Source organism: Oryzias latipes, chromosome 24 (genome assembly GCF_002234675.1).
Source record: "Oryzias latipes chromosome 24, ASM223467v1".
NCBI classification, from domain to species: domain Eukaryota; kingdom Metazoa; phylum Chordata; class Actinopteri; order Beloniformes; family Adrianichthyidae; genus Oryzias; species Oryzias latipes.
Window position 1 is genome coordinate 19122538 of NC_019882.2, and position 11929 is coordinate 19134466.

The 11929-nt window shown below is 40.0% G+C and overlaps 1 protein-coding gene across 1 annotated transcript; it reads right to left on the reverse strand.

Annotated features, from left to right (window-relative positions):
* Positions 1 to 4822: 4822 nt before the first annotated feature.
* On the reverse strand, positions 4823 to 7981 carry atp5mpl (ATP synthase membrane subunit 6.8PL). Its single transcript, XM_020714603.2, has 4 exons — positions 7854 to 7981; positions 7141 to 7264; positions 6257 to 6277; positions 4823 to 4934 (listed from the first exon to the last, which is right to left on the reverse strand). Exons 2-4 carry the CDS (start codon positions 7262 to 7264, stop codon positions 4921 to 4923), a joined length of 159 nt encoding a protein of 52 aa, XP_020570262.1. The 5' UTR covers positions 7854 to 7981; the 3' UTR covers positions 4823 to 4920.
* Positions 7982 to 11929: the final 3948 nt, after the last annotated feature.

The following is an 11929-nucleotide window of genomic DNA, read 5'->3' on the forward strand; positions in this document are numbered from 1 at the left end:
GCTCATGTGCAGCTCAGACATGAAGGTCTGGATCACAGGAGTCACTCTTCCTTCATCCCGAAGCATGTCAGTCATGTCTTCCACCCCAAACTGCTCATCTGCATGGACTTGGAACAGTTTGAAGCATGGAATGCTCAAAAAATCTCCTGGAATGTGAAAGGGTCCAGAAAATCTGTCAGTAAAAACAAAAGGGTCAAGTCCAGCTATTGAGAACATTCCCATACCATGACTCTCCCCCCACCAAATTCTTCATCTTCATGGACTTTGTTTAGTATGCTCAGTCATCTAGGAACAATCTGCAGCGAGGAGTGCTCCAAAAATCCTTTGACATATTAAAGAGGTTCTTTCTACGGTGGCCCTGAAACACAAATTACACCATCAAATAAATCACTCCACAAAAATACATTTTAAAGACCTCAACTGTTTAAAAAAATAACTGAAATAAAAACATTACTTTTTAGGAATCAAAATTCCAGAAACCAAAACACTATTAAAAAACGAAAAAATATAAAAATGAAATGTTTAGGAAAACAAAAGCAACTTCCAGAAATCAAAATAAAATTTGGAAAAGGTAGGTACCACAGGGACGTCGTTGATTGGATGATGATGAGTTTTGACGTTTACGTCTTTGATGTCCCCATACTTATTGTTACGTTACTTATAATACGTACAGTACAGACCAAAAGTTTGGACAATGAAAATTGTACATTCACACTAATTGCATCAAAACTATGAATTAACACATGTGGAGTTATATACATAACAAAAAAGTGTGAAACAACTGAAAATATGTCATATTGTAGGCTCTTCATAGTAGCCACCTTTTGTTTTGATTACTGCTTTGCACACTCTTGGGATTCTCTTGATGAGCTTCTAGAGGTAGTCACCTGAAATGTTTTTCACTTCACAGGTGTGCCCTGTCAGCTTTAATAAGTGTGATTTCTTGTCTTATAATTGGGGTTGGGACCATCAGTTGTGTTGTGCAGAAGTCAGGTAGATACACAGCTGATAGTCCTACTGATTAGACTGTTAGAATTTGTATTACGGCAAGAAAAAAAGCAGCTAAGTACAGAAAAACGAGTGACCATCATTACTTTAAGAAATGAAGGTCAGTCAGTCCAAAACATTGGGAAAACTTTGAAAGTGTCCCCAAGTGTCACAAAAACCATCAAGCGCTACAAAGAAACTGGCTCACATGTGGACCGCCCCAGGAAAGGAAGACCAAGAGTCATCTCTGCTGTGGAGGATAAGTTCATCTGAGTCACCAGCCTCAGAAATGGCAGGTTAACAGCAGCTCAGATTAGAGAGCAGGTCAATGGCACACAGAGTTCTAGCAGCAGACACATCTCTACAACAACTGTTAAAAGGAGACTGTGTGAATCAGGCCTTCATGCTAGAATATCTGCTAGGAAACCACTGCTACAGAAAGGCAACAAGCAGAAGAGACTTGTTTGGGCTAAAGAACACAAGGAATGGACATGAGACCATGGAAATCTGTGCTTTGGTCTGATGAGTCCAAATTGGAGATGTTTGGTTCCAACCACCGCGTCTTTGAGCAGAAAAGGTGAACGGATGGACTCTACATACCTGTTTCCAACTGTGAAGCATGGAGGAGGAGGTGTGATGGTGTGGGGGTGCTTTGCTGGTGACACTGTTGGGGATTTATTCCAAATTGAAGGCATTCTGAACCAGCATGGCTACCACAGCATCTTGCAGTGGCATGCTATTCTGTTTGCGTTTAGTTGGACCATCATTTATATTTCAACAGGACAATGACCCCAAACCCACTTCCAGGCTGTGTAAGGGCTATTTGACCAAGAAGGAGAGTGATGGGGGCTGCGCCAGAGGACCTGGCCTCCACAGTCACCGGACCTGAACCCAATGGAGATGGTTTGGGGTGAGCTGGACCGCAGAGTGAAGGCAAAAGGGCCAACAAGTGCTAAGCATTCTGGGAACTCCTTCATGACTGTTGGAAGACCATTTCAGGTGACGACCTCTGGAAGCTCATCAAGAGTCAATGCCAAGAGTGTGCAAAGCAGTAATCAAATCAAAAGGTGGCTACTATGAAGAACAATATGACATATTTTCAGTTGTTTCACACTTTTTTGTTATGTATATAATTCCACATGTGTTAATTCACAGTTTTGATGCCTTCAGTGTGAATCTACAATTATTATAGTCAAGAAAATAAATAAAACTCTTTGAATGAGAATGTGTGTCCAAACTTTAGGTCTGCACTGTACGTTTTATGATTAATACAGACTTTATCCAGTATTTTCATAGTTTTTGGGTGTAATTATAGACAAATTTCATCCAATCAGCAACATCCCATAATATCTATATACCTTTTCATGTTTCCACAAAAAAATATTTAAAAAAAATTGTAAAAGAAAAGTAATTTCTAGAAATCAAAATGAAATGTTGCAATAAAATTCAACACAAGACGAAACCAAAAAAGATACGTTCACTGCTCCAAAATCTCTGTGTGTTTTGGTGTCACTTGGAACTAAGCTCTTGAAAAACAACCCCACATCATGATTCTCCCTCCACCAAGCTAATCTTCATGGACCTGTGCTGTTTCATGTTAAAACATTTGGAAGTATAGAACTCTCCAGAAATCTGTTGGTGTGTTGAGCATCCAGAAGTCCTTTGACTAAAGCTAAGGGGTCAAGGCCAGCTCATGAAAAACAACCCCACATCATGATTCTCCTGCCGTTAAACTCCTCAAGGTCTTCAATCTGCTCAAGCAATGCTCTAAAATCTGTTGGTATGAGACGGGTACCGATGGAGAACATATGGAGTCCAGGGGCGGCGTTGACTGCGCCGCCATCATCAGGCGCTTTGCATTGGTCCTAATGACGTATGATGTGGAGCTGTTAGGTCAGGGGTCTGCGACCTGAGGCTCCAAAGCCACATGCGGCTCTTTTATTTCTCCACTGTGGATGTATTTAACATTTGAAGACAAATGTTAAATACATTATTCTCTTTGTAGTTTTAGTTTTTTTGTTAAGTTTAAGTTTTGTGGTGGAATATTATTAGAATATGCTTAAAACACACACTATGTTCAGCAGCACAACAGTATAGTTGCTGTCTAGAGGCAATAAAAGTACTTGAAGTATAGAATTGAATTTATATTTATTTAGATTTGTTTCTAAAAGTGGAATTTTAACTTAATATTGTCATGCTTATATTTAATTGTAAAAGGAAAATAGGAGGGAAGGTGCAGCAAAGTTATGATAGAAAATTCTACTTTTGAGTTTCCTGCATTTTTAATTCAAGTCCATCTGCTGCAGCAGGAGAATCTTATTTTACACAGGGTGTATTTTATTTTGAAAGGAACATGTATGCTGCTATTAAGAGTCTTCTTTCTCTTTCGGCTTTTCCCATCAGGGGTTGCCACAGCGAACGAGTCGCATGGTAAGCTTGGCAATGTTTTACGCCGGATGCCCTTCCTGACGCAACCTTCTCAAAGCAACCGGGCTTGGGACCAGCACAGAAGTAGAGAAGGGAATAGGCAAAGCAAGGCAAGTTTATTTGTATAGCACAATTCGTACACAAAGTAATTCAAGGTGCTTCACAAAACAGAAAAATGCATTAAAATCACAATACATCATAGAAATAATCAACGTAAAATTTACTTTAAAAGAAAAGAAAAAAAAAATAATTGAAAATTGATTTAAAAATAAAGGAAGGAAAGGAAAGAAAAGTGCAGATAGGACCTTTCAGTCATATACACGGCTGAACAGAAATGTTTTAAGTCTAGATTTGAACATGAACACAGAAGAGGCCTGTCTTATGACTTCAGGGAGGCTGTTCCAGATTTTAGCTGCAGAATATTGAAATGCTGATTCCCCTTGTTTAGTTCTGACTCTGGGGACTCTGAGGACCTCAGGGCCGGCCCCTGAGGTCCTCAGAGTACGAGATGGTTCATATGGCACTAACATGTCAGAGATGTACTTTGGTGCTCGGCCATGGAATAGGGAGCAGCCTGGATTCGAACCCTGGTTTCACGGATGGAAGGCGCCGCAAACCAGCACAAGCTAAACCAGCTCCCTATGCTGCTATTAAGAGTAAAATAAAACATTTGTATTTAGGAAAAATACAACATTAATGTATTATTGTAAATATCCCAAAGCTATATTTTCTAAATGGATGGCTTAATGGCCACAAAAACATGAGTCAAATGTATTTTTCTGAACAATAACGTGGGAGTTTGTGGCTTTAGCTGGGTTTGGGTCTGTAAGAAACTGACTTTAATGGCTCTTTTAACATTAAAGGTGTCAGACCCCTGAGCTAAGCCATACCTCAGGCTCACTAAGACACCTGGAGATGAGCTGAAGTTTGGACTTCTGTAGAATTGAAAGATTTGACCACATTTTCTCTGCTGCTCATTATCTATAGGATAGTCCATAGAAATATGGCACCATTTAAAAAAAAGTAAACACAGGCGATCCAATGGTTTAATGCCAAAAGTTCCATCCCAACAGTGAAATAATTAACTCAAAAATGAACCTGAAACTCTGATGAGCTTTTGATTTAATGGCACAAAAAATGGATTGATTTAGTGAAAAGGAAGAAATCCACTGGATTTGGTTGATCTTATTAGAAAAGAAGTTTCCCTCTCAGTTGACGCCCACGCAGCCCTGAACGCAGCACCGTTGCAGTTTTCCCAGTTAAATAAGTTAAACTGCAACCTACTCTGCCATCCATCGGCGTTAGATGCCTAACTACCTCGAAGGCTCAGGAGCCTGCAGGAAAACAAACCATTTTCTCTGCTAATTTTTATTGTTTCTTTTACACAAAAAAAACACACACAAAGAAAAACGTTGAGAATAATCATTTATTTGATCCATATTAACAAAAACTCAAACATGTAGCTGGACTCTCGTCTTGCGGCAGGCGGGGGGGCAGGTTGGAACCTCAGTGAGCAGGTTCTGCAAAAACAAACCGCAGCTCATTAGCATAAAGGAAAGTCTTTGAGAAACAGTGGCCCCTACAGGCTAAAGGAGTTCCTGCAGGCTTCACCTGCTGACCCCTGACCTGCAAGTGGTGGACTAGGATTAAAGCTATAAAAATACTGCTTTGAAATGCTGAAAGTGGTTGAAACACATCAGATTTAGATTTTTTTTAAATGTCTTTCCACCCAAACTGAATGACTGGTTCTGCCTCAGGGGGATTTATTATATCTGGGGAGGATTTCTTTCCCTCGTTTTTCAGAAAAGTCTAAATTCAGACACACAGGAGGTTTAAGAACGTCCAACTGGATCTAGATAGAAAATCGAGAAAGTAGATCACTCCAAAACCGGACTCATCATTCCTGCTGTTTAGAGGTGCCGTTCTGATCCGTTTGCTCTGATGCTGAAGCTCAGCGCTCAACAGACGGAACTCATGGACTGATGGGGAGAAACTCCAAAGGCTTTTAATCCTGAAGCTGAAAAACAGCCCAGACCATCACACTCCCACCACAAATCATTAACAGACATTCTTGTCAGACATCAGACTTCTGGGTTTTTTAGCGGCACCTTTTTCTTTTATCAAATCCTTCAGTATTCTTCAGAAGTCTCTTTGTTAATTTGTACTCTTGACTATGAAACCCCATCCATTATTCTGCTAGCTCCAACCTCAGCATCCTTTTACCAACATCATCACTGTTCCTCCTCTGAAAATGTCCGAACCATCTGCTTCCCTGCATGCATCTGTAGAACACCAATCTGTTCCTCTGACGGATTCATTCCTGATCCATCCTCCCCCAAAGAGAACCTCCACATCTTCATCTCGGCATCAGAGTTTCTCACCACAGTCTTCTACATCTTTCCTTTCATTCTCCATGACACTCTTGTCACACAACCATCGACAGGGCCTGGCACACAAAGGTGCTAGATTGTGCCCCCTAGTGGTTGAATTTAATTGTCGTGCATAAATTTGTATTCTTTAAAAACACGTCAAAAAATTATTTTAATTATTTTTAATCTGTTACATCTTACATGACACATTTCTAAGGTGGAGGGGTGCTATGAACATCAACTACAAAATTGTAAAAATTATAAATATACTTTTTTTGAAAAGATAAATAAATACGCTAATTGTCGTTACACTTGAAGTCTGTAATGATAAATGGACCAAAATCCTGGTTCATGTTAGAACTTAAGACAAAAAGAAAGATATTAAAAGAATTATTTCAAATATCTGCAAAGGTTCTGAAGAACTGTATATGGTTACTTTCAGCACATTTATTGGTGTTGTTGATGGTACTTACTGCTTTTCACAGCTTTCTTGCCTGAAATAAAGGAAAGACAAAGAACAGTTAGAAAACGTTTTCTTTCTCCACTTCATTTGCTGACAAACAGTAAAAAGTGATGTTTGCTCATCACTAAAGACCAACTCAGATGAAAATGATGTTTTTGGTGATTTTAACATATTCTTGTAGCATTTTCTCATGATGGAGCACATAATTTTGGAAAATTCTGTGTCAAATTGGTGGGTCATTTGCTCCATTCTGGTGCGTCCACTTGCTGATGAATAGATCAACATGCGTCTTTGTTTTCCTCTTCTGAGCTGGCTGTGGCTAGTCTGCACATGTGCAAATATGACGTCACTTCTGCTACAGCATTTTACGATCAGGGTTCGTCTCTGATATAATTTTATTTTATTTATTTTAATTTGAAATGGTTTATTTGAAGCAATCAAGGAATAACGCACAAAAAAAAGCAATAACCTCTTAAAATGTTTAAACCAATGAAAATGTTTGTAATAATAAAAAAGTTTACTTTAATTTGGAGAAAAAGGAATGTCATGGCTCAGAACTGCGTGATCCTGCTAATGAATATGAACGCACTTTAAATCTTTTCTTCTTCTGTTTTGTTTGACAGGAGTTTACAACCCAAAGTAAGAGGATACGGCGCCGTCTATTGACACCCCCTCTGGGTGAAATGTAAAATTCCTTATGACCTCCTGCCTCTCTGCAGAAACAGAGATCATCATCATTAATGAAAGATCACTGCTTTTTTAAATATGTTAAAAGATGGCTGGAATAGGCTTTTAGGGTGGGATCCTCATCTTTTCAATAGTCTGGGTTGCTTTCCATCATCAGAACCAATCCCGGCTGTGGATTCCTGAGGCTTGGCTGCAGCCGTCACTCACCTCCATAGGAAACTTTATAGTACAGGTAGGTCATGATGCCAACTCCCACCCACATCTCCTGGTACGCCTTGGTGTAGTACGGGCTCATCAGAGACCACCACTTCTGAAACGCCTGTCCTGCCATCTGTGACAGGAAATAAAGACAAAGATCAAAGTCTTCCTCACCCTCAATATGTAAAACTCTCAAATAAAACTTCAACTGGTCTATTTACTGCAATTCATCAATCAAGTCACTTAGTTTTTTTAAGCATTGTAGACTCAAATTTTATAAACAATTTTTAAAAAGATATTTAGGCATTTAACCGCTTTTTTTACGCGTATAACAGCGTTTCTAAAAGCTGCACACGCGCACGGAAAGCTCTTGTTTACTAAGTAGTTAGTTAGCTACGATGCTAAAAGAAACCATTGAACATCAACAAGCTCAATGATTTCGGTAACCTTCAGTCACCGAAATCATTGACAAGCATAAACAACTAGCCAACATTTTTTTAACCACATATCTGAATAAATAAATGACAAAATCCTTCCTAGCACATCGGATAATGATGAAAGGCTAACTAGCGTTAGCTAGAACAAGCTAGCTGCAGGACTTCCACAAATATTAGAGTAAAAAAAACAATCATTGTGTTTTAAAATGGCGCTCTGGCGTAAAAATTATTTCTCCTTTTGATCTAAAAGTTCCTCCAGGAAATAAATTTTGGTTTTAAACCCACCTTTAAGCTCGACGCGAAGCGGTCGGAAGGTCAAAACTACCACAGCTTCTGCACGTCAAAGTCGTGGAGGACTTCTTCTTCTTCTGGCCTGTTATGGGTTGAAGTGCACCCATGTCTCCGAGCTTTGCGCCATCTAGTGGAAAACAGCAGGGATGCACGGGTTAATTCTGAGCCCTGTGTGGAACCAAAAATAAAGTGACATGCATAGGAAGAGAAAGCGAAAATAATGTGCATTTTTATGGGTCATTGTAGGTTATTGTCTTCGTGTTGTTTAAATCTTTTTATGGTACAAACAACAAGACTTATTCATGCTGAGTCACGTGACCAATTCCTCTCATCTTTCGTATCTCACCACAGACTGGTCAATGTACATCAAGGTCATTTGAAAAGCTGATTCATTTTTTTTATACTTTTCAATAATAAATGCATTAACATATATGAACACACTTATAAACGTATATAAAATATGTATGAAAAATTGACAAAAATTATATGTAAACAGCTTTTTCAGTAGTTTGGAAAAGAGCTCATCCATTACTAGAATAAGTAAAAAGTAAATTAAAATAATAAATAAAGAAAGTAACATATCAAATTTTTTTTAGCTTGCGTAAAAACATATCATTTCTGAACAATAACATTCATATCTTAGAATCAGAATATGTTATTATCATGTGCAGTGCACAACCAATTGTTTTTCAGCAGCTCTTTTCAATAAAAATAAATACCTATACGTAATTATAAAGACTGTACAGTAAAATGAAATTAATAATGCACATACAGTTAAAGTGCATCCAGAGTATAAGTGGGTCATGTTAAATTGGGGGTGGGGGGGGGGGGGGTGTCACAAGTGAGTGATGGGGGGGGTTACAGCTCTGGGGAAGAAGCTGTTTCTCAGTCTGCTTGTGTGATCTTCGATGCTCCTGTATTTCTTTCCAGAGGGTAGAGGTACAAACAGCTGGTGTACCGGGTGGGCGGGGTCTGCAGCTATACGACCAGCCTTCCGTCAGACCCGGCTGTTGTACACTAAGTCGAGGTGTGGGAGAGGTCCTCCCACAATCTCCTGTGCGGTTTTCACCAACCAGGCCAAGTCTTTCCTGTCTTGAGTGGTGCAGCTCCCGTTCCACACTATAGCACTCAGACAGAGGATGCTTCCAATGGTGGCTCTGTAGAAGTTCCCAAGGATTTGTGTTGAGAGTCCAGTACTCTTAAGCTTCCTGTGGAAGAAGAGTCTCTGTTCAGCCTTCTTCACCAGGTGGGATGTGTGCAGTGACCAGGTGAGGTTCTATGTGATGTGGATCCCCAGGAACTTGATTTGGTCCACCCTCTGAATTGCCATGAATGTGGAAAGGGGTATGCACCACCTTCCTCGACCTTCTAAAGTCCACAATGACCTCCTTGGTCTTGGAGGTGTCGGAGCACCATCCTGTTAGGTGCTGGACCTCCTCTCTGTAGGGAGTCTCATCGTTGTTCGATATGAGACTCCGGTGGTGTCATCAGCGAACTTTACGACCATGTTTGTGAGATGATTAGCAGAACAGTCATGGGTAAACAGCATGAAAATGGCCGGCCTGAGGACACACCCCTGTGGTGTTCCTGTGCTTTACTAAATAACCAATAACAATGATATTGCAAAGAATGATAACACCATTAAAAGTCTTTCTATAATTTGGATCTAAGAGATTGAAAAGTAAATCAGTCTTGTTGAGAATACTATATTGAAATCAAAGTTGTTTCTTTTGGAAAACAAAATGCTGTTTCATGTATTTGAAACAATAGAAGAGATGTTTGAGATCATATCTTTTCAAGTAATTGTTTGAATTTTGATGAGTTACAGTGGAAATCCATTTAACCCCTTAAAGGCCACTACTTAAAAAAACTGACAGTAAATTCAAATAATTTTAGAATGAAGTTGTTTTTTTTAACCTTTGGTGAAATCCAAAAGGTCAGCAATATCATTGTGAGATATAGATAGTATCAGTTATGATCTGTTGAGTGATTTGGTGAGCTCTTGCTCACAACAATGTTAGTTTCAGATGCAGAAATATTGATAAGTGTTCAGGAAAAAAAAACACCTTTATTACCCACATGTTTCAAATTCGATCCACAGATTTTTAACATGGTGTAACTATTTTATAAAGAAGTAATTATCAATAAATACATTATTTCAGTACAGCATGTCGTCGTTTAAAACCTTAATAACAATAGATGAGTTATTCTCACCTAAAGTTTAGAACATTTTAACCCTTGTGCTATCCTATGGGGTCAAGATGACCATTGACGTGTTCTCCCTACCATGACAAAGGTGGATAAAGGTGGAAAGATTTCATGTAATCCATGGACACCAGTGAAGATCACAAATCATTGAAGAAAAAAGGTTCAGAGCACTGTCTAGTGGGTCTGGATGACCCAACTCCCAATGTTAAAGTGACTAGGAAAGCAGAAGGGTTAATGAAAACAGCTATTTTGAAATGAGAAGGAAAAGCCCTTCTACTGCCCCTAGTGGAACGATGATGACCTACAGATCAGAAAACATGGACCAGCTTTTATCCAATGAATTTATGGGGAAAATTCGATCATACTAACGAGACAGGGGTGTGTATCTTCTCTCTCACTGGATCAAACATGGCACCAGTGGTTAAATAGGGTCAAATGTTCTTCAGGGTTCTACTGGCTCCTGGTTTGCTGATCAGGTCCAGGGAATGTGGGCTGAAAGGGCAGCTGCTTTGCTGCCCCCTGCCCCCCCCCCCCCACCCACCCCCTGGGCCATGTTCAATGTTTGCAAAGTGATAAATAAAACCCTGGCACTGCCGTTCAGGGGGAAAGTGACATTGTGCCGCTTTGCCGTCTCCACTCAGGTGGAGAAAGAACTTCAAAGACTTTCCAAGCTCCTGATGATTCCCCATCCCAGAAATGTCCTGATTCCAGAGTCACCTAAAGTCACAGTTTTCCAGAGGAGTTCTTTGACTTCGGCCTGGACCTGCTGCTGCCCTTTTGTGCCAACTTGAAAGGACAATCACCCAGCTCCCTGCAGTGTCTGCAGGTATGTTGAACACGTCTGACCTTCTGGTCTATTTCTGCTCTGCTTCCTGCATTGATTGCGTGTGTGTGGATCTGCAGAGACGAGTGTCAGCAGCAGGCCTGTGAATTGTAGGAACATTCTCCATATCATTGTCTTGTTGAGCTCCATCTGCTGCAGCTCGATCAGAGCTTCGATGGCTTCAGGTGGAGACAGCGGAGGAATCCCTCTGGACATCGACAACGTCCACATGCTCCTGCAAGGTCAGTCTGCAAACACGTGACCAAGGAAAATCTTCGACACTAACGTTTAAACAGCTCTGCTAGTCCTTTCATAACATGATTGATCTAGAAAACGCTGGTCCACACAAACCCTCTCAGACTCTGAGAAGCAGATGGAGAAACCTTCTGCTGGTGCTCAGAATCAGGACTAAACAAAGTGGACTTTCAGTTTCCATCCACTGAGCCCCTTTTGGGGTTTTTGGGTTGCTGGAGCCTACTCTTGGGGGATGGTGGTGTACACCCTGAACATTTTGCCAGTCTGTTGCAAGAGCACACATTCACAAACTCAAACCCGCTCATAGGGACGATTAAGAGACAACAATAGCAAAAATTGGTCAAACCACCTGTGCGAATCAGTGTTAGTCGACCCTTGAAAGGATGTGCTGAATGGTAACCAGCAAATGTTGACCATCCTTATTCCAGTCGATCACAACAGCAAGAAAAGTGATTTTATAGTTTGCTATACCTGTCTTGTAAATTTGATCATTTTTCAGCAGAAGAGAACCTGAGAAGGAGGTGATACGACATAAAGAGGTCATACCGCAGGGATTGAACTACAGTGATCCCTCGTTTTTCGCGGGAGTTGCGTTCCAAAAATAACACGCGAAAAGTGAAATCCGTGAAGTAGTCAGCTTTATTTTTTTAAATTATTTTACAATGCAATACTGAAATATAGAATGAAACCAAAAATCAAAACCTGTTTTAAAGCCCAAAATTTTTTTAAAACAATAATTTTAATGTAGTAATACATGGTTGGAAACATTGTCACACGCGTATTT

Excerpts from the sequence above, each read along its gene's own strand:
- atp5mpl (XM_020714603.2), bottom strand. The coding sequence starts at position 7,264 with ATGGCAGGACAGGCGTTTCAGAAGTGGTGGTCTCTGATGAGCCCGTAC. Across the intron at positions 6,278-7,140 it reads CTATAAAGTTTCCTATGGAG|GCAAGAAAGCTGTGAAAAGC; the intron begins GTGAGTGACGGC and ends CCTTTATTTCAG.